This window comes from Humulus lupulus, chromosome 1 (assembly GCF_963169125.1).
Source record: "Humulus lupulus chromosome 1, drHumLupu1.1, whole genome shotgun sequence".
Taxonomy (NCBI): Eukaryota; Viridiplantae; Streptophyta; class Magnoliopsida; order Rosales; family Cannabaceae; genus Humulus; species Humulus lupulus.
Genome location: NC_084793.1, coordinates 220208815 through 220232992, shown reverse-complemented (window position 1 = coordinate 220232992; position 24178 = coordinate 220208815). Strand labels below are relative to the sequence as shown.

The 24178-nt window shown below is 37.4% G+C and overlaps 1 protein-coding gene across 1 annotated transcript; it reads right to left on the bottom strand.

Moving 5' to 3' along the window:
- Window positions 1–296: 296 nt before the first annotated feature.
- On the bottom strand, window positions 297–1128 carry LOC133829681 (uncharacterized). Its single transcript, XM_062259445.1, has 2 exons — window positions 822–1128; window positions 297–739 (listed from the first exon to the last, which is right to left on the bottom strand). Exons 1-2 carry the CDS (start codon window positions 1126–1128, stop codon window positions 297–299), a joined length of 750 nt encoding a protein of 249 aa, XP_062115429.1.
- Between the last annotated feature and the right edge of the window lie 23050 nt (window positions 1129–24178).

The following is a 24178-nucleotide window of genomic DNA, read 5'->3' as shown; positions in this document are numbered from 1 at the left end:
ATCTAAACCACTATTTTTAAAATATAAACAATGACTCTTCAAAATTTAGAGCACTTGTTTTAAAATTTCATGTATAGGCATCTAAATAGTTTGGTTAATAAATGTCATTCATTTATTAAGATGTAAATCACATATCATAAAATGTAAACTACTATTCATAAAGTGTAATTCATAATACTTAAAATGTAAACACGTGAAAGTCAAAATATTGAAATTTTTTTATAAAGCATTAAAGTTTTTACAATTTTTTAAAATGAAAAAATTAGTTGAAGTTTTATGTTCGCATATTTGATGTTTTATCCTTCTTTTAGAATTGGTGGGTTACTACAATTCTTTCTATTATGCCCCAATATTCCACAATTTCCACACTTCACTATTCGAGCACGCTTGGAAAATTTTCCTGTTGATGGAATTCTCTTTTTCTTACGACGTCCTAGTTTTACTTTGAATTTTGGAGCCATCATGTTATCTTTTTTAATTTCATCTAGGACACTCCAATCAAGTTTATCCAGAGCATGATTAATTGAACCTGCATATGTCCCTTTCAAACCAGAAATACTATACCAATTTGAGCAAAAATTATACTTCTCCACGTACTTGCTTTCAATTGTTGCGATAGCATGTGCACATCGAATTCCCTCTAGTTGAAATTTATTACATGTGCACATATTATGTTCAAAGTCAACAACAAACACTCGATCACCATATGTAACTTGAAATTTCATTGCATCAATTGCATCTTCCTGTGAAACAATTTAATTATTAAGCAATGGTTTTAAGAGCCAAACAATACATGAAAAAATGTAACTTCAATAGCGTACCTTCATTTTCCATATCAAATTTTAGCTCCATTTCATCATTTGTCCATTTTGTCACTTCAATAAATTGGTCGATTGCCACTTGTTTTCTTGTTGAAAACCATATTTGAAGCATCTCTCTCACAGCTTCTATTAATGAGGATATAAGCAATTCTCTCGCATGCACAATTGCTGCATTTGTAGACTTAACAATGTTACTTGTAAGAATGTTATACCTTTTCGTTGGAAAGAATGGTCGAGCCCATCTTTCTGGTTTTTCTTGCAAAAGATAAGTGATCATTTTAGAGTTAATTTTCTGCAACTCAGCCATGGCAGAATGATATTCTTGAGCTAAGTAAGCTCTTGAAGCAGTTTCGAATATGGCATGCACATGTAATCCCCTAATGTTTTTCCTTAGATTTTTCATCAAATAATAAAGACAAACTTCATGGTATAGACAATGATAGACTTGTTTCATTCTTGATGTTTTTGTGCCTATCAGATACTATGCACAAGTCTTCTCGATCTCCTATTACTTCTTTTAGTCTCCAAAAAACCATATCCATGCATTATTATTTTCTGAATCCCCAATTCCAAAGGCAAGCCGAAAAAATTGATTGTTTCTAAAAGAGAAGATAAATTGAGAGAAAATGGTTGTATCAAATATATTGCTCATAACTATTTACAATTACAAGGGAGAGCTTTATACTCAATGCAGGGTACAACCAGAGTAGGATAGTTTTAAAACTAGGTAATATTTAACTAAACAGAATTATGTACATTAATAAGTAATTAGTGAATACTACTTATCATCCCCTCGCAAACTCATAGTGTGAGGAAGCACTGTGAGTCTGGAACGTAACTAGAGAAAATAGGTTGCGGGTAGATCACTGTGAGTTTAGTTAAGCAATCAGATAACTAATCTTCAAGGGAAGTATACTAAACCACAAGTTGTTTTGAAGTAGCACGCTCACGTATAAATTGAAAATCAATCTCAACGTGTTTTGTGCGAGTGTGAAGAACTTGATTTGAAGTGCGATAAGTGGTACTAATGTTGTCACAAGGCATCAAGGGACTAGAAAGTTGATGCATACAGAGATCACAAAGAAGAAATTGAAGCCATGACAATTCAACGACACCATCTGCAAGAGTTCGAAACTCAGATTCTGTACTGGAGCAGGAGACAACTTTTTGCTTTAACGAGGACCATGAAACAAGGTTAGCACCCAAGAATACACAATAAGCACTGGTACTGCAATGATCATCGGGACATGAAGCCCAATCAACATCAATATAGCATAACAAATTGTAATCAGAAGGTTCGAGGGAAAGACCATGATGAGTTGTGCCTTTTAAGAAACGAAGAATTCGCTTAATGGGCTGCCAATGAATATCAGTAGGCAAATGCATATATTGACAGACACGATTAACAACGAAAGAGATATCAGGGCGAGTCATTGTGCAATATTGTAAGGCCCCAACTATACTGCGATATTGAGTGCCATCTGGGAGGAGAGTACCAGCTTTAGCAAATAAAACAGATGTCGTGGACATAGAGGTAGTGAATATTTTGGAGTCAAGCATTTTAGCCCGATGAAGAAGATCATATATATACTTATGCTAACTGAGATGAAGGCTAGATGAGGAGAGTGTGACCTAAATGCCCAGGAATATTTTTGCAGTTGACCCAAGTCTTTGATAGCAAATTGGTGACTAAGAGTCGTGAGAAGAGCAGCAATAAGAGAGGAGTTGCTGCCTATCAAAATGATGTCATTGACATACATGAGAACAACAAGAAATGCACCAGACTTGCACCAAGTGAACAGAGATGAATCATCAGTACAATTGACAAAACCCTAAGAGATAAGAAATGAGTTGAGATTGTTATACCAGGCACGAGGGGATTGTTTTAAGCCATAAAGCACTTTGTCCAAACAACATACATAGTCAGGGTACGCAGGGTCTTGAAACCCCTCGGGTTGAGACATAATTTTTTTTTTTACTGAGCTCACCATGAAGGAAAACATTTTGGACATTGAGTTGCCGAATAGACCAACCTTCAGAGATAGCCAAAGTTAAGACAGTGCGAACCATAGCTGGCTTGATAACCAGGCTAAAGGTCTCAAAATAGTAAAGGCCCTCAGTTTGATTATATCCCTTCGCCACAAGACATGCTTTATAACATTCTATTTTATCATCTGCAGTAAGTTTAACACAGAAAACCCATTTATATCCGGCGAATTTACCATGTGCAGGAGTAGGGACAAGATGCCAAGTCTTGTTGTGTTTAAGTGCATTACACTTAGTAAGCATGGCCTGCTGCCAGTGATCAAACTTAGCTGCCTATTTAAAAGTGATAAGTTCATAATAAGCATCAGTCAGTGTACTAATAAACAGTTTTGGTTTATGAACCCCAGCCTTGGCACGTGTGATCATAGGATGAACATTACAGGTTGGAACACTGGCTTTCTCACAGAGGTCAGGAGGCTCGGCCACAGGGGGACAGAAGGAGGGGAAGAAGAAGTAGAGGAAGGAGAAGAAGAAGGAGAGGGAGAAAAAGAAGACGAAGGAGAATCAGAGAGTGAGGAAGGAGAAGATGGGAACGAAGAATGAGGGGAAGACAGAGAGGAAGAAGGAGCAGAAGACAAGTGGCAAGGAGAAGGAAAAGAAGCAATGGCTGGAGAGAGAAGGTAAACAGATGGAGAGGAAGAGGGGAACACAGAAGAAGAAGAAAATGGGAAAGAATATTCGTTAAAGACAACATGGCGGGAGACATAAATTCTACCTGTGGGCTGATATAAACACTCCCTTGTGCTGAGAAACATAACCTAGGAAGACACATTCTTGAGAGCAAAACTAAAGTTTATATGTTATAAGGCTGAATATAGGGAAAGCATGAACACCCAAGTGAAATAGGGACTGGCACATCAAGAACAGGAGATGGGAGACAAGAAGAGACAATCCAACTTGAGACTGAGCAAGAAGAGACAATCCAACCTCTACAATATGTCGATTCTTACGCTCAACACGACCATTTTGTTCAGAGGTGTAATGACAAGAAAGCTGATGAACATTACTAAGGGAATCAAAATGACGTTTGAATGTGCAAAATTCACCACCCCAATCACTTTCTAGCTTTTAAATTTTAGTGTTAAATTTCCTTTCAACCATCTTTTGGAATTTTAAGAAAGTAGAGAAAACTTCACCCTTAGAATGCAAAAGATAAAACAAAGTAAAAAGGCTATATTTATCAATGAATATAACAAAATAACGAACACTTGTGATTGAATGGTCAGGGGCAGGACCCCATAAGTCACTATGAATTAGTTAAAAAGGAGTCGTGGTTCAAGATACAAATAAAGGAAATGGCAAGCAATGAGACTTGGCCAATTGACAAGCATTACAAAACTCAAAATGAAAAGTAGTATGTTTCGGAGAATTACAATCATAATTTTTTTTTGGAAATAACTAAAGAAGATGGATGACCGAGGTAGTTATGACAAAGTAAAAAATCACGGTCATGAGGGAGGTGAGCACAGTAAGAAGGAAAAGAAGCAGAGGAGGGCAGAGGAGAGGATGGACTAAGTTTGTAGAGACCACGGTCAATCACCCCCGTGAGAAGTATTCTCTTGGTGACCGGATCCTTGATAAAAAATATTGTGGAATAAAATTCAATGAGAGCATTGTTATCTTCACAAATCTTGGAAACACTAATGAGGTTATTTGTAAGAGCAAGAGTATGGTAGACATGATTGAGGGAGATAGGAACAAGTTTAGAAGGTAAAGTAACATGAGCGATGTGAGAAATTTGTAAAAACTTACCATCACCAACCTGCACCTGTTCAGATCCATGATAAAGAGTAGCATGATCCATAAACATGCACCTGGAGTGAAATGGTGGGTAGCCCCAGAGTCCATAAACCAATTCGTAGGAGAGGGAGGAGAAGAGACCTCAGAGCCAGAGAAACCAGAGAAAGGAACATGGGAATGTTGGAATGGATAAATTATAATATTAAAGTTATGAGGAGGTTGAGGAATGTAGGACAAATTAGTGTGATGGTAACATATATTGGCAGTGTGACCCAGTTTGCTAAAGATCTGGCAAGTGGGACGAGCAAGAGATTGTTTGTGAGGTTGAGTCAATGAGTGGGGATTGGAAAAAGGGTTATCAGAATAGGGAGGTCGAGAGCCAAGGAGAACAGAGGTAGAGGCAGAATGGGAAAAGACTGAGAAGAATATTGAGATGAGGTGAAGGGTTGGGTATATAGTGGAGGTTGGGAAGAAGAGTGGGAAAAGACCGATTATAGCACCCTTTTAATCGTCGAATGTATTGTTGTGTAGTATGTCATGCTTTCCAGATGGTTTGAAGCTTACCAAGAATTTCAGTAATCCAAGCCATGGAAGACGACAAGTAGATTTCTTCGAGGGCCTCCATGATCTTGCAAGCAGTTTTGAAGTTTACAACCTCTCCGAGCATGGATTCTGTTAGAGAATAGTAGAACCATGACATTATCAGCCGATTGTATCGGTTCCAATTGGTATAGGCTGGATCTACATTCATGAGTTGATCGGCAAGAAATTTGGTCAGACATGGATAAGTACTGTCCAAGTAATCATCAAGCCCGTGAGCCATAATCACATTCAGCAACTGATTTTTCCAAATGAGGTAGTTATTTTCATTAAGTTTAACAGAAAAAGTTTGATTCATAGAAGAGAAAGTGAGGGTGTTTTAAGTGTTTTGGGTTGGAGCAGCATCGGGCATTGCCAAGGTTAGATTTCTGGTTGAAGAAACTTGTGATAATTCTTGTTCTTGAACCATAGCTCTGATACCATGAAAGAGAAGATAAATTGAGAGAAAATGGTTGTATTGAATATATTGCTCAAAACTATTTACAATTATAGGGGAGAGCTTTATACTCAATGCACGGTACAACCAGAGTAGGACAGTTGTACAACTAGGTAATATTTAACTAAACAGGATTATGTACATTAATAAGTAATTAGTGAGTGCTACTTATTAGCTTCCATCTTTAACACAAGCTACATATAGTGTGCCTCCACATTTTGTCTATAAAAATGTACCATCTACCACTGTAACTAGTCTACAGTGTTTCCAGCCATCCAATGAAGCACCAAAAGCAAGAAAGATATATTTGAACCTATAAAATTAAAAAAAAAAAAAAGAGTTAATTTCTAGAAATGTAAGGTATGGATTGTGAAAAGTAAAGCACTGAATATAGGAATGCAAAGCATAAATATTATTCATACATGTTCTCCTCGTCTTTCTCTATTCTTGTGATAGTTCCTGGGTTGGCCAATTTTAGCATTTGCAAGTATGAAGGTAACAATGCATAACTTTCCTCATTTAAGCCTCTAACATCATCAACTCCAAGTTGTTTTGCTCTCCATGCATTATAGTATGTGTTGTACCCAAATTTTAGCCCGAGTTCATTCACTTAGCTCGAGTACAGCTGGCTAATAAATATACGGAGAAATAACCAAGGGAATAATATCTGCTTTATCCACGTAGAAAACTCTAGTTTCATGTGGACACGTGTGGTATTAGGCATCCTGGGTTTAACCCGAGCTACAGACACGAAGGTTGTGAAGCACGAGCTCATAATATTCAAACGACAATCAAAGTACGAGCTTGGAGGAGATATTTAGCTCATGGTAATTAAAATATATTGCACATCCGTGGATCCCCAAAGACTTGGGTTCTCTTATACGTTTATTTATGACCAGGCTGTCATATTTAATATCCCAGATATTAGGAGAACATTTACTATATGATCAAATCATATTCCATTATAAATGGGAAATATATGTATTAAATTTAATAAATATGTATATGAGTGATTGACTCATGCGGTTACCCAAACCTGTCTATGGAATTCCCTTATAAATATTGGGAATGTAGGATAGGGAAGGGGACCATTATTCTTTAATACTGAAACTCTGCCAAAATAGAGAGAAAAACAGCAATAATATAGACTCGTGGACTAGGTGGATTTTAACCACTGAACCACGTAAAAGATTTGTGTTCTTGTGAATTCATTTCATTTTTCATTACGGTTTATTACTAAGCACTAATCTATCTTTTTATTTCTTAATACATTGTTAGCGAAAAACTACGTCAACAGTATGTTACACCTACCCCATAATCATCTCACATGTCTCGTATTATTTGCCTTGGTCGGTAGGTTGAACTTGGGTCACGAAACTTCTCTTTGAAGTAATTACTAATGACTTTTGCACTCTCTTGTCTATTCTCGAATTTTCTATGATTTAAGGAGCATGTGTGTTATTTATAGTACTTGATAACTCTAAAGTAGTCTAAAAGTTTTGTGCTTGTCGCACGTATATACCACCCACAATTATCATCTACGCATTTTGCCCAAAATGCCTTTAAACATGATTTTTCAATCCTATACTAAAAGTGTTTCTTGATGGCGATTTTCGCAAGTGTAGATTTTAGATCAATCTTGTTCTTGAAAACATAATTGACTCTTATGTCTTCAATATCCATATTTGGCAACACATGTAGAGGTGATTGAGCTTCTTGCCCATCTTCTGTAATTTTATGAGATTCCTGTGATGATGTTCTTTTAATCTTACTAGTGATTGCAGTAATCATATTTGTTTTTCTCATAGTCAAAGTGTGATTTGTTGCATTGCTTGCTGAAGCAGTTGGAATGCTAGCTTATCTTGGCAAAGAAAAGGATGGTTTCTCTGTTGTACTTCAATGATGAGAGGACAATTTTTCAACTCTTCCATAGTCTTGTTCAAGTTTAAATAGACTTGTAAATTGTCATTGCTTTCTATCTTCATTCCTCTATTTGTATCCATTTTTGTATCAAAATATATATTTTTTGAAATAAACTTTTGATTCAAACTGCGCTCTTTCTACTAATTCCAAGTACTTAATATCTTTTTCTACCATAAAAAATTTGACTTCATGATCAACATATTTGTTGTTTCCATTCATCTTCCATTAAAAACTACAAACAAGATTATTTTGTCCATTTCCTTCCATAAAATATAACACAATTTGATTATTACTACTTTATTCATTTAAATCATACATTTGCCTTTCATAAATTTTATTACAAAAATTTAATTTACTAAAATAACTCTTTAGCTTTAATTGTATAAAATAATAATCTCACTTATTATTTATTAACAATTAGAAGAATGTGACAAAATTTTGTATTTACTTATATAATAATTAATTTGGCATGATTAATTTATTTCACAAAAATCCTTTTTATCTTGGCAAATAAAATAAATAATAAGACGTGACATATTTTAACCTTTGTTAAAAATAAGACCATTTAGGTCACAAAATTTTCTATTAATTCATTATTATCTAAAATTTGGAAAAATGGCTCATTATACTCACATTTTATTAATTAAATTCTTTATTCATTTAAGTAAAATAAGTTTCCTTCATTATTTTTTCAATAAAAAGTGCATATATATATTTTTAAAAGAAATACATTTTCAACTCTTCCATAGTCTTGTTCAAGTTTAAATAGACTTGTAAATTGTCATTGCTTTCTATCTTCATTCCTCTGCTTGTATCCATTTTTGTATCAAAATATATATATTTGTTGAAATCAACTTTTTATTCAAACTGCGCTCTTTCTACTAATTCCAAGTACTTAATATCTTTTTCTACCATAAAAAATTTGACTTCATGATCAACATATTTGTTATTTCCATTCCATCTTCCATTAAAAACTACAAACAAGATTATTTTGTCCATTTCCTTCCATAAAATATAACACAATTTGATTATTACTACTTTATTCATTTAAATCATACATTTTCCTTTCATTAATTTTATTACAAAAATTTAATTTACTAAAATAACTCTTTAGCTTTAATTGTATAAAATAATAATCTCACTTATTATTTATTAACAATTAGAAGAATGTGACAAAATTTTGTATTTACTTATATAATAATTAATTTGGCATGATTAATTCATTTCACAAAAGTCCTTTTTATCTTGGAAAATAAAATAAATAATAAGACGTGACATATTTTAACCTTTGTTAAAAATAAGACCATCTAGGTCACAAAATTTTCTATTAATTCATTATTATCTAAAATTTGGAAAAATGGCTCATTATACTCACATTTTATTAATTAAATTCTTTATTCATTTAAGTAAAATAATTTTCCTTAATTATTTTTTCAATAAAAAGTGCATATATATATTTTTAAAAGAAATACATTTTTAAAGTATGAAAAAATCATATTTATCACATATAAATATTAAGGCATAAATTTTTAAGACATATATTTGATATCCTATAAATAAAAGAGATTTCCCATGAATCTAAATAAAAAAATCAGCAAGCATGTCATCACATAATATTTTTAAAAATATACCCATTATTCTTTTAACGATTTCCACAAGTTAACCTAACATGTTTCAATGCTTGAACCAAATTTAAGAACACATTTTAAAACATGTAAGACTAACACAATTCACAACAAGCCTAACTCACAATGCATGATCATGGTCAATTCTACACAACCTCATAACATGGCATATCTCAAAATAAAAATATGCTCATAACTCAATGTTTAAGAGTAAATCATGAAACCAAAGACACCACTCACAACTTCCTTAAAATACCCTAGGCTGAAACCCCTTAACATGTTTTTAACACTCAAAATGCATCCTTATAACAAGATATCACCATTTATCTAGAACATCCGTAAGCCAAAATAACTCATAGTTCTTAAAAGATTTTGGAACCCTACAATACACAACATTACAATATAAGCAACATTAAACTCATTATAATTTATTAATATATCAATGGAAATTCTATCATGCTTGTAACATCACAACAAACTCTAATCAAGAAAACATGTTAATCATAAATCAAAAGAAATCAAAATGGACTATAAAGATCAATAATATTGACTCATGGACTAGGCAGATTTTAACTGCTGAACCACGTAAAAGCTCTTGTGTTCTTCTATCTTTTTGAAATATTGTTTAGTGCTCTTCAAAATTAAGTTGACGAAAAACAACGTCAACAGTTTGGTGCTTTCGTTGAGAGCATTAAGTAAATCCTCGTATTGTTTAATCAGAAACCTCCTGCATAGCATCAATGGCCGCCATGAACAATTCAGGAACTGGTGGACGACCATTGCTCCAATTTCCCGAGGAACGAACTCCTCATGCTAAGAACTACCCGCGAAGGCCTGGGAAGCAACCCATGATGGACCACAGGCCTGATGAGGGGAATGCATCATCTGAATCCATGGGGGCACCTACTCCAACCCCTAGGCCCGAAGATGACCTCTATTATAATCTTAAGAGGTACATGCCCATTGTGGAACTAGAGAATCACCAACTACGCCTATAGTTGGCCAGAGCCACACGGCGTAATGAAGAATTGGCAAGGCAGGCCGCCAAGGCCCAGGCACCTACTCGAAGGGCCAGAGGGCATCCCCACAGGAGTACGGCTGCCAGAATGGCCAAACAACAGGTCCAACAGACCCAGCCAAGGCCCAGGGAAAACATCGGCAACGATCGCCCTGGGAGGAACACTCAAACTACTGTTGGTAATCATATGGTGAGTGTAACTGCGGGAATGGGGAATAATTGAGCTCCCTCGGTAGCTCGGAACACTAACCCCGACCCCTCAGGAATAACCCAGAGCCAGTCCGTGCTAATTCTGGACCTTCTAAGCCCAACAATGGAAGGTCCCAACCCTTGCCTATAAGGCATCCTCCAATAAGCCACCCATCTCTGGCTTGAGAGGCACCCCCAACTACCTCTTAATAGGAACCAGGCAGGGGAGCGAGCACCCCAAAGACCTTCTCGGAGTGGCAGCTGAGACAGGAACCGTAGAGCTTGACACAGACACAGTGGCGAGCGAGAGGCAACCTGAGGACATAGGGCATCCTAGATAGCAGGAAGTCACATATCGAGGTCACAAAAAACTGAAGCGAGGGGGCCAGTGGAAGTCCACCTCGCAACCATCGAGCCTCTCAACCAGAAAGAAATGTTAGTTTCATGAGTGGAAGTTTGGACCTTAGTAGGTCGATGAGTGTATATAATACCGAACCCAGGAATACTATGAATTATGAGAATAATCATGTTCTTCAAGATTATCTGAATCAAAACGGGGGCAGGCTAACCCCTCGAACCCTGATTTGCGACTACATCTAAACAGCCGAAAAGATCCCATGCATCCAGTTTATGCGAACCAGTATAACCATGTACTGGGGAAATGAGCTGGAATTTTCACAAACAATAACCAGCTACCCCTAGCACAAGCTCAACCACTGGTGGACTTAGTCCAGGAAAGAATTAACCAGCCCAAAAGAGCATTCAGACTCCTTCAGGATAAAAGGAATAAGGACAAGACCGAAATGGATTCAAGATACCTCATGTAGCTCTTTTTCACAGGAACTCAGACCCGTACAACCATCTAAGCACGTTTAACACAATCATGTGTGCCAGCAACATTGGTTACGAGCTCAGATGCATGTTATTTCCAACAACTCTGACGAGACAAGCAAAAAATTGGTTAGACAAGTTCTGAAGGCATTCGATCTCATCTTGGGAACAATTAGCAAACGATTTTAAGAAACAATTCAAGGCCATGGTAGGCGTAAGGCCCGAAGCCTCGCCCTTGAAAAATGTCAGATTGTAGCGGGAAGAGTCGTTAAAGAGTTACCTGGAAAGGTTTAACATTGAGGTGGCACGACCCCGTAATGTCGATGACAGTGGTCACCTTATGGCATTACAAGATGGAATATTTCCAGGAAGTCCCCTCTTGGATGATATACAAAGGAAACTCATAAGAACAATAACCAAGTTCAACAAAAGGGCTCAGAGATTCGTCAATGTAGACGAGGCGAGGTCAACATTACAACTGACCCCTCAGGCTGTTATAACTACAATGACGATGTAGAGTCCAAAGAACTTTACTTAGCTAAGTTAGATAGTAGTATAATAGAAATAATAGTATTATCTTTATAACTATGGATTATTGGTTCAGACAGGGATTTATTTGGACACTCATAGTAACACTTGTAGATTTTCTAAGTTTAACCTATAGTCTAGGAATATTAATTTTAACCTAAGGTTTGATTAATATGACTGATATTGAGGATAATATTTATTATACTATAAGGTTTAGATAAGACCCAATAAGATAATAGCACATGTCATGTATAGGTTTAATAATGATTAAGTATTTTGAGGAATAAATTTATTAAGGTTAAAATTTGAATACCCTAGAGTCAGTCAGCAGCTTTGAAAACGTTAGAGGGCTTAGTCAAGGCTGTTTACTCAATTCAAATTAAGCTAAAAATGTGTAATTTCGTGTTTAAATATTCAGCGTATGTCGGTATATCGCAGCTATAGGGGGCGATATATCGTAGTACGAAGATACAAAAAACACAAAACGTTGAACGATTGCCTCGGGAATAATGGCCCAGGCGATATATCGCCTACAGGGGGCGATATATCGCCTCCTTTAGTGTGTTTTCGAAAGTTTTCAAAAACGTTCTCATTCAAATCCTTAACCTCTTGATAAGTCCAACATCTTTCTGAATGAGTCTTCAGCCTCTGCTGAACGATAATTCAAATGATTTTCATTTAAAAAGCCATTATTTTTATTCAAGTTAAATGAAGATCTTTTCATTCCTAAACTCTATAAATAGGACCTAGTACCCAGCCATTTATTCATTTATTAAGCTAAGTTCAGAGGCTGCAAATTGTTAGGTTAGTGTGAGAGTGTAAACACTTGGGTTGGGAATTATAAGCTTGATCACTATAAGCTTACCAAACACTTGGGAAGTAAGGTTCTATTCACATTTTGGTTCAAGGTTTAGATTGGTCATAGAAGTACTCAAGGTATCCCAAACTCTAGTCCATTTATGTATTATTTTCTTTAAAGTTCTCATAGTCTTCTACTCAGTATTCTAACCTTATTCCTATTCTTGGTTAGGAAATCTAAGTTCTTGAGCACAAGGTTTTTGGTAAGTATATTTTGATAGTATAGTTCCTTCATCACTTTCATCCCTTTTCTTCAATATACTCACCCTATTATAAATGGTTTTTAGGAGTGTTCCAAGGTCCCAAATGAGTTCTCATATCCCGATTTTTTTGGTAAGGAAAATAGGATAGGATTTATGTGTTATATGATTTTATATGTTATCTTATGAATATGTGTTATGAAAAATGCTATGTTAAGTATGCTTGTAGACTTGGGCATATGACCTATACAACTAACAAGCCCCAAATAGATTATGGGCATATGACTTGCTTAGCTAGCAAGCCCCACTAATCTAATGGGCATATGACTTGTTTAGTTTATGGGACCCCAAGTAATAATGGCCATTATAGTATGTATGTGACATAAGTGTTATGATATGTTTTATGTTTCTTTATGAAATTTATGTATATGGTCTATGTGTTAGATTTTTCCTTGCTAGGCATTAGGCTCACTCCTTTTATGTTTATATGTGCAAGAAAATAGCTTTAGTGGCGGGAAAGGTTCTTGGTAGTTTTGGGCATGTGTGTTGAGGCGGAATGGATTCAAAGAGCCGAGAGTTTTGATTCGAGGATGAAGTCTTTATTTATAGTTTATGTGTATTTTTTCGCACTTATTTATGTAATCTCTTTTAATTACAAGTATGAAATGTTTTGATTTTAAAACAATGGGATCCCATATCCTAACTTAAATTTTATGTAAGTTTAACATTTCCTTTTTACAAGTTTTAATAAAGTTATGATCTTTTCACTTGTAAGTATTATTAAGGATTAGTGTCTATGTATAGTTTTCGTTAATGGTCCAAAGTCTAGAGTAGTTGGGTCATTACAGTTGGTATCAGAGAAACAGTTCCTTCGCATGAAGTTCTCCTCGATACACACACTCAAAGCTCCGAATCTGACCGCCAAGTAAGTATTTAAAGTTACTTTGCTTATGTGTATAGCTAACGATTTTTAGCATTTATATTTTCAGTTAAGTATGAACGGAGCATTAACTTATGAGGATATCCGAGCCATTAAGGCTTTAAAGAGAATAAGAGAACCAAGAAACACCATAGGAACACTAGAAAGAATCACTCGGAGATTGCTTTTGTTCCACCGAGAGATAGGTCACCTCCAAGAGTCTAAGCAAATCATGATGAGAGCAACTGAGCAGTATGTTTTAATAATTAGACTATTTAGAGATTTCCATCCCGTAATTGAAGCCTTAGAGGAAATATGGGAAACAATGGATGATGAGGATGAACTAACAGCAACAATGCGATATTACTTTCTTCTAATTAGGTTCACTTCAAAATCCGATTTCAGTTTACCAATGAGCAAAAACATAGGATTTTCACAAACCTTCCTAGAGGACATTTTGATGCACATGACAATGAGGATTATGAAGAACTGGATGATGATATGTTAGATGAAGGGTCGAATGTAGAAGATCCTGATTTTTAGAATAGTAGTTTTTCATTGTTTGTTTTATTTATTTCTTTGTTTTATGGTTGTAATAAGTGAAAAACTTTTTTTTCCAAATGAATATCATGTTATTTCATTATCATGTATGAGTTTGATTTTTTTTTTTTAATTTTCGCAATCATAATAAATAATAAGTAAAATAAATAATGACCAAGTTCGGTGAGGGTGGATACAAATCAATGAACCAAGTTTCTATATTGAGAGTTAGGGGGCCATAGTAGTGGGAACGATTTTACTGATCCCAGCCCTCCCTCAATATGGTTAACTTTGGAACAAAGATGAGTTTCGAGCCTGAGAATTAAGTCATATAGGATAATTAGAAACAGACTTAGAAAATAAAGACGGCTTGTTTTTCTAAGTATAGAAACCCACTCTAAATAATAAATAAAGACTTATATAATTTTTCATAAGAATTCATAATAAATAGGTCTGAGATATGTTTGTTTTAGAATAAGTTTTTGCCTTAGAGCCTATTAGGTAAAGTTCTAACATGTTTCTTTCAACTGTTAGAACTCTGCTACAATGTCGCTCCGAAGATCTGCACGCACCAACGAAAATGCTTCCAACGCTGTTCCAGCGAACAATGACGCCCCTCCAGTTCGCAGAAGGGGAGTGCGTGCTACTGCTAGCCGCAACGCGCCGGCACCACCAGCTGACAACATTGCGGAGATCGCCAGACTGCGACAACAAGTCGAGGAACTTCTGCAGCAGCAACGCCAACAGGCTCAGCCTTAGCCTCAGACTCAGACTCAGCCTTCGCCTCAGCCGCAACCACAGCCACAGTAAATGGCCTCAGCACCCTAACAATTTGGACCATATAGGGGATGGCCAGTGGCAAATTACGCGCCATATCCAGTACAGCACATGGAGCCAGTGTATGAGAGGTTCAGCAAAAAGCACGCTCCAAACTTTTAAGGGACTACAGACCCCTTTGAGGCAGAAGAGTGGCTAAGGAATGTGGAGCCAATTCTGATGCACATGAATCTCAGTAATGCGGACTGCATATCCTGCGTCTCGTCATTACTCAAGAAGGATGCCAGGATATGGTGGGACTTGGTCCAGAAATCGCATGATGTTGCCACCATGACATGGACTCAATTTGTGGAGCTGTTCCACAAGAAGTACTACAATTTGGTTGTACTCGCTTCAAGAGTTGAGGAGTTTGCCAACTTGAAGCAAGGAAATTTATCGGTGTCAGAGTATGCTCGCCAGTTCGATCGCTTAGCTAAGTTCGCATCTAAGATGGTTCTAACCGATTTTCTGAGGTTGAACAAATTTGTTAGAGGACTTCGACCAAAGATCGAGATGGGGGTTAAGTTAGCAAACCCGGGGAATACTACGTATGCCGACGTTCTTGAAACGGCAATAGAAGAAAAAAGGTTGCAGGCTAATGTAAGTAAAGAGGAAGCCAGTAAGCCTGAACCTAGACAGCATAATCAACCTCAGATCAGTCGGAACAATAACCATAATGGCAACAATCAGTCCGGCAACAATGGTAACAACCAGAAAAGACGGCATCCGGATAACAAGCAATTCGACAGCGATAAGAGGGCACGGACGAATAATGGGGGAAATAGGCCGGGTTACGTGGAATACCCAGCATGTGCTAAGTGTCAGAAGAAACATCCTGGAGAATGCCGTGCAAACACCAAGGAATGTTTTAACTGTGGTCAGGAAGGACACCAGAAGAGAGATTTTCCTCAGCGCAAGTTAGAAGGAAAGAAGGACGACAAGATGGTTCCTGCTAGGGTTTTTCCCTTAACCCAAGGAGAGGCTGATGCTAGCAATAAGGTGGTCACAGGTCAGGTTTCTATCCTCAATAACTTATGCTATGTATTATTTGATTCGGGATCCACTCATTCGTATATCTCGTTAGGAATGATAGAAAAACTAGACAAACCTTGTGAAAGATTTAGAACTAGGTTTGTAACTGATTTTCCTTCGGGCAAAGTAGTTCTATCATCACGGATAGTACGAGGCGTACCGATCAAGATTGAGGACATAGAACTAGAAGGAGACCTGATAGAACTAGTGATCAAGGACTTCAACGTAATACTAGCCATGGACTGGCTAGCACGGCATGGCGCAACCATCGACTGTAAAGGCAAGAAGGTGATGTTCGAGACCACCGACGGCCAAAGACTATGCTTCATGGGACAAGCTTCAGGATTACGCACCCCATTAGTATCATCTCTCAACGCTCAGAGAATGATGGAGAAAGTATGTCAAGCGTTCTTAGCCAGCATCACAAATGTGGAAAGGGAGACACCACTTAAGATTGGAGATGTCCGGGTTATAAGAGAATTTCCAGAGGTATTTCTCGATGACTTGCCAGGATTGCCACCAACTCGGGAAATAGACTTCACGATAGAATTAGTACCGGGCACCGAGCCTATCTCTAAGGCACCATACTGGATGGCACCTACGGAACTCAAGGAGTTAAAGACGCAGCTACAAGAACTGCTAGACTTGGGTTTTATTAGGCCAAGCCATTCGCCATGGGGAGCTCCGGTGCTATTCGTGAAGAAGAAGGACGGAAGTATGCGGATGTGTATAGACTATCGTGAGCTGAACAAGGTAACGATTAAGAACAAATACCCACTACCTCGGATCGACGACTTGTTTGATCAACTCTGAGGCACGACTGTATTTTCAAAGATTGATTTACGATCCGGGTATCACCAGCTAAAGGTAAAGGGAGAAGATATTCCTAAGACAGCCTTTAGGACTCGTTATGGACATTACGAGTTCTTGGTTATGTCCTTTGGTCTTACCAACGCACCAGCCGCGTTTATGGACTTGATGAATAGGGTCTTCAAAGACTATTTAGATAAATTCATCGTTGTGTTCATCGACGACATTTTAGTATACTCAAAGGATGAAGTAGAGCACGAGGAACATTTGAGGTTGATCTTGACACGATTGAAGGAGCATCAACTCTACGCCAAGTTCAAGAAATGCGAGTTTTGGCTTTCGCAAGTGGCGTTCCTCGGGCACATTATATCAAAAGATGGAATTGCAGTAGACCCATCAAAGGTAGAAGTTGTGAAGGATTGGCCCAGACCAAAGAACGCATCTGAAGTAAGAAGCTTTCTAGGGTTAGCAGGTTATTATAGGAAGTTTGTAGAGGGCTTTTCAAAGATAGCCACTCCACTCACCAACCTAACCCGGAAATAACATTGATTTAACTGGAATAATAAGTGTGAAGAAAGCTTCCAGTTGCTTAAGGATAAGCTTTGCTCAGCACCAGTACTCAGTGTACCGACACCCAACGATAAGTTCGTTGTCTACTGCGATGCATCGAAGCAAGGATTGGGTTGCGTGCTGATGCAAAATGACAAGGTGATAGCCTACGCCTCACGACAGTTGAAGGAGTATGAGCAGCGCTATCCAACTCACGATATGGAGTTGGCAGCGGTGGTCTTTCCATTAAAAATCTGGCGCCATTATCTTTACGGAGAACGGTGCGAGATTTATACAGACCATAAGAGTTTAAAGTACTTCTTTACTCAGAGGAGCTCAACATGAGGCAGCACAGGTGGTTGGAGTTAGTAAAGGATTACGACTGTGAAATCCTATACCACCCGGGGAAGGCGAACGTAGTTGCTGATGCACTTAGTAGGAAAAGTTATGGAAATTTAGCCGCTTTAGCCGGAATAGAAAAGCCGCTACAGCAGGAGCTGATCAGTGCCGGAATAGAAGTAGTTGTAGGCATAGAGGCCAATCCTGACAAGATTAAGGCTTTAATCGATATGCCCTCACCTCGAAAACATAAAAATGTCCAGATCCTAACTAGACAAATGGCGGCCTTAAGTAGGTTCATCTCAAAATCTACAAATTGGTGTCTTCCATTCTTTAATCTTTTAAGAGGGGGTAAGAAATTTGAGAGGTCTGATGAGTGTGAACTCGCATTTCAAAACCTTAAGAAACACATTGCTTAGCCACCAATTCTGTCCAAACCAATCACAGGGGGAGTTTTGTACTTATATATTGCCACAACCGAGCATGCCATATGTGCAGTACTTATTGGGGAGGATAAGAAAGTGCAAAAACATGTTTACTACTACTTGGGGTAGATTCGGGATATCCATTAAAGGAAAAGCTAGCTTTGTGCCTGTTGCATGCATCTCGAAAGCTTCGACCCTATTTCCAAGTGCATCCTATACATGTATTAACTGATCAACCATTAAGGAAAGTAATTATCCAAGGCGGAGGCCTCCAGAAGATTATTAACATGGGTTGTCGAACTCAGGAAGTTCGAGATCACCTATCATCCAAGAACCACAATCAAAGGGCAAGCATTAGCCAATTTTATAATTGAAAGTATGGGGATCACCAACGAGGAAGTCATAACCCTAGCCTATGCACTATGGAGACTTTATGTCGATGGGTCCTCCAATGAGAATGGGTCGGGGGCAGGAATCATTTTGATCACTTCGATGGGAAATCGTTTTCACTCAGCCTTACAATTTGGCTTTGAAGTGTCAAATAACGAGGCTGAGTACGAAGCGCTATTAGCAAGACTCCGAATAGCCACCGAGCTCAAGGCGAAGGCCATTCACTGCTATAGTGACTCCCAGTTAGTTGTTAACTAGGTTGTAGGTGAGTATCAAGCCTGTGGCATTAAAATGGTAGCCTATTTGGAGAAGGCTAACGCGACGTTTGGGGAATTTGAGTTCTATGCTATTGAACAAGTTCCACGGGAGCAAAATTCAAATGCGAACGCATTGACTATGCTCGCCACGACCAAAGAGGTTGACACACTCAACGTGGTTCCAGTCGAGTTCCTACTAGTCCCGAGTATAACGAAGCCCAAGGAAAAGATGTCAACATGATTGACTCACAACCCACCTGGATGACCCCGATAATTGACTACCTCAAAACCGGAAGTCTCCTAGAAGACTGGAATGAGGCTAGAAAACTTATGTACAAAATACCAAGATACATCATCTTGGAAGGAAAGTTGTACACAAGAGGGTATTCCATGCCACTACTTAGGTGTGTAACTCCACCTGAAGCAAGGAAAATTTTAGAAGAAATCCACGAAGGGTTTTACGGAGACCACACTGGGGGCATAGTCTGTCAAAAAAGGTGATTAGGCAAGGATACTTCTGGCCTACAATTAAAGCAGACTCATTCGAATACGTTAATCATTGTGACAAGTGTCAACCATTTGCTTCAATATCGCGAGCTCCACCCACTGAGCTCACCATGATGAGCTCCCCGTGGCCATTTGCGGTATGGGGGATCGACCTCATAGGCTCCTTGCTGACCAGAAAAGGAGGGGTAAAATACGTTGTAGACGTTGTTGATTATTTTACAAACTGGACCAAAGCTGAGCCCTTAGCTACTATCACCTTGAAAAAGTCCTAGATTTCGTAGTAAAGAATATAATCTGTAGATACGGGATGCCCAGGAAGATCGTATCAGATAATAGGACCCAATTCGACAGCGACATGTTCACACTTCTGTGAAAATAATAGGATAATTAAAAGCTTCTCCTCTGTGGCCCATCCACAAGAAAATGGCCAGGTCGAAGCAGTAAAAAATACCCTAAAGAGTTCTATGAAGAAAAGGCTAGAAGAAGCAAAAGGAAGATGGCCAGAGGAACTACGACAAAGTCATGTGGGCATACAAAACGACAACAAGAACCTCAATAGGGCATACCCCTTTCTCCTTGGATTATGGATGCGAGGCCATGTTTCCAATTAAGGTCGAAATCCCAACTATAAGGCGCGACGCATACGACCAAACCTTGAACCAATCCTAGCTTGAAGAGAGTCTAGACCTGATTGAAGAAAGATGAGATGAAGTCTAACTAAGAAATGCTTCATATCAACATAGGGCTACAAGATATTTCAACAAAAAGGTCCGAGACAGGAAATTTGGATTGGGAGAGTTGGTGCTCAGGCGCGTGTTTCTAGCCACATGAGACCCATCTATTGGGGTGCTCGAGCCTAATTGGGAGGGACCGTACTAGATTGAGTACATCATTCGACCTGGAGTTTATAAACTAGCGAGGTTGAATGGAGGTTTGGTTGTTAGGAAAATATGTATTTTGCCTCAATGGAAATAATAATAAATTACAATTCTATGCAATATATTACAAATAAATAATGATTGATTAAAAGGAGTTACAACTCTATAACTAAAAATTACAAATAAACAAAGAAAATGAAGAAGATGATGAAGAAGAAGAGAATAGTAAAATACAACTCTAAGCAACAGGTTACAAATAAAGTAAAGTGCTTGAAACAAAAGAAAAGAAAAGATTACAACTCTTGAACAAGAAATACAAGTAAATAGAGAAGAACAATATAAAGATGAAAAGCAATAGAATGAAAGAAAGGAACAAGAAACAAAAGATAGACAACTCTCACTCACACTACCAAAGTGAAGAGTGTTGGGGATCACCAACTTCAACAAGGTTTGAAATCTTTGTCCAAAACTTTTTTCCCCCCTAACTCAAGCACTAAGGGATCTCTCACAGATTATAGGAAATTCTTTCTGGAATTATCAAGCCTCAAGGTGTTTCTAGCCAAGTGCTCTAATGGATAGAAATGTTGTGTCTTACAAGTGAGCATTAGGCTCCTATTTATAGAGTTTTGAGACACCCATTGAATTTCAAATTCCACCAACCCCCATGGCTGTTACAAATGATTAATTGGGTGTTTTATGGAATTAAAATAAAGATTTGGGAGTTACTTGGCTATTGGAAACGTTCAAAATTGGATAAAAACCGAATTTGTATGAAGCTGTCAGCCACTAGGGCGCGCCGCGGCCCTTGGTCATTTTCAGCAACCAATTTTTTTAGTTTTTTCCAAAACGTTCCAATTTATTCCCACTTGATTTTGTAACTTCCATACACAATATGGGAGTTAAAATTACATCTCTATCAGCCATTTCTCATATGGATTTAAGAAATTCATCTCAATATTGTGTAACAACAAATCTACACAATAATGGGTGATATTTAGGAGTTGCAAATTTGTGATGAATTTGTAACACCAAATATGTTACATGTTTGGATATTTCACATATATCTAAATAATGTAACTCTCTATTAAATGTTACAATATGTGACACTCTATGTCACATTTATTTAATCTAAAACATTATATTATATTATAATATAATATTACATTATATTATAAAATAATATAACATTCCCCCACTAGATTAAATAGTCATCTATTGTAACACTTATTTAATCAATCAATGTATTAAAAAATATAACATATCCCCCACTTGATTAAATAAGAACTCTCTCTTATAGGAGTCATTGCATTGATGCATAAAGTAAAGTGTTTTTCAACTTGAACTTTACTATAGTGTAATTATCACAAAATTTGTCGAAAATTTGGTTGCACTAGGCATTGAACAATCTTTTCATGATGAAAAATCAGTGATAATACACACACCTTTGTGATGTTCACTTGAGACCTCTATGTCTCGCTTTGCATCGTTAATGGCCATGTGCACTTTCCATTCATGGACGTTCTTGAAAATACTCCCAATTCTCATGAGAGGCGACACCACCCCTAGGTCCATATAGGTAGAATTCTTACAGTATTTTGGTACCAAAAAATACTTGTCTTCACAAGACTGAATTCTATTAAAAAACCTTTCGGTTTTAACCCTCAACTTGGTAACTCACAAGTACACAACATCTCAGATGGGACTTGTTTGAGTACAACTAATATTCACTTGATTGACTTGTTATTACCTATTGAACCTAACACTAGTTGAATAACTAGTGTTAAGATAGGTTACCATCAATCGTGAATCTCTTTAGGGAGTTTAAGTCCCATCCCTCGAGATGATGCAGCCACTAAATCCCTCGTTAGTGGCTTAGTGAAAGGATCTGCCAGATTTTCACTTCTTCTCACATAGGATATTGATATGACTCCTCTTTGAATCAATTCTCTTACATATCCATGTCTTAGAGTAATGTGTCTAGACTTCTCATTATACACTATGTTGTATGCTCTAGCCAATGTCGCTTGGCTATCACAATGTATCGATATAGTAGATACATTCTCTTTGATTAGGGGAATCTCTATCAACAGATCCCTTAACCATTCGGCTTCTTTACCGATAGCAGCTAGAGCTATGAACTCTACTTCCATAGTGGAATGAGATATACAGGTTTGTTTCTTGGAACCCTAAGAAATTGCACCTCCACCTAGTGTAACTACCCAACCAGTTGTGGACAAGTTGTCCCCAAGATTGGATATCCAACTTGCATTTGTATATCCTTCTAATATCGTAGGAAATTTGGAGTAATGAAGGCTTAGTCCTTTGGTTTTCTTGAGATAACCTAGAACTCTTCCAATTGCCTTCCAGTGATCCACACTTGGATTACTTGTAAACCAACTAAGTTTACTTACCGCAAATGCTATATCAGGTCTAGTACATTGGGCAGCATACATTAGACTCCCTATAGCACTAGCGTACTCCAATTGAGCCACCGCTCTTCCTTCATTCTTCTCTAGTTTTACATTATGATCAAATGGAGTATTGGCATCTTTAACCTTGAGATGGTTAAATTTGTTCAATACTTTCTCAACATAGTGGGCTTGCCCTAACGCAAAACCCCCACTATGTTTCTTTACTTTGATACCGAGTATGGTATCAACTTCTTCAAGATCTTTCATCTTGAAGGTTGATGATAGAAACCTCTTCGTTTCTTCTATCCCTTTCATGCTATTACTTAGAATAAGCATGTCATCCACATATAAGCAAACAATGATCACATATCCCTTACAAGTTTTGGAATACAAACACTTGTCTCCATTGTTATGTCTAAACCCATTAGACATGATGGCTTGATCAAATTTCTCATGCCATTGCTTAGGAGCTTGTTTCAATCCATATAAGGATTTTACAAGTCTACAGACTTTATGTTCATATTTTGGTAGGACAAACCCTTCGGGTTGTTCTATATAGACATCCTCATTGACGTCACCATTAAGGAATTTCGTTTTGACATCCATTTGATGAACATACAAGTTGTGTATAGAAGCTAAAGCGAACAAAATTCTTATAGAAGTTGTTCTTGCAACAGGCGCATAGGTATCGAAATAATCGATACCCTCTTTTTGCCTAAACCCTTTAGCTACTAATCTAGCTTTAAAGGTTTGGATAGTGCCGTCAGTGTGGTATTTTCTCCTAAATACCCACTTACACCCAATTGTCTTAGACCCCGGTGGGAGGTCTACCAATTCCCAAGTGTTATTGGAAAGAATGGAATTCATCTCATCATTGATGGCTTCTTTCCAAATGCACTATCTCTCGATTGCATAGCTTCTCTATAAGTCTTAGGATCATCCTCAACGAGAAGTACAAATAGGAATTTTCCTAATGACTTCCTCTCCATTTCCTTCTACCATGTAGAATGAAATTTGTTGAGAATCTATCTTATCCACTACTAGACTTTTATGATTTTTAAGCCTTTGACTTCTTCTAGGTTCAAAGGGTTGCTTTACATCCTTTTGAGAATTCTCCTCTTGAGAATCAACTTTGGATGTAGAAGCTTGAGAATTGTTCTCATATAACAAATTCTCCTTTAGAGATGTTGAAGCTTGAGAATTGTTGTCACATAACATATTCTCAAAGAATTCAACTTCTCTAGATTCAATCACAATATTAGACTCTAAGTCTAATAGCCTATAAGCTTTACTATTGATGGCATAACCAACAAAAGCACACTTTATGGCTCTTGAACCTAACTTTGTTCTATTAGGTTCGGTTTTCTTGCAATATGCAAGACACCCCCACACTTTGAACTACCCTATGTTGGGTTTTCTTCCTTTCCATAACTCATATGGAGATATCTCATTTTTCTTCATCGGTATTCGATTAAGAATGTGACAAGCGG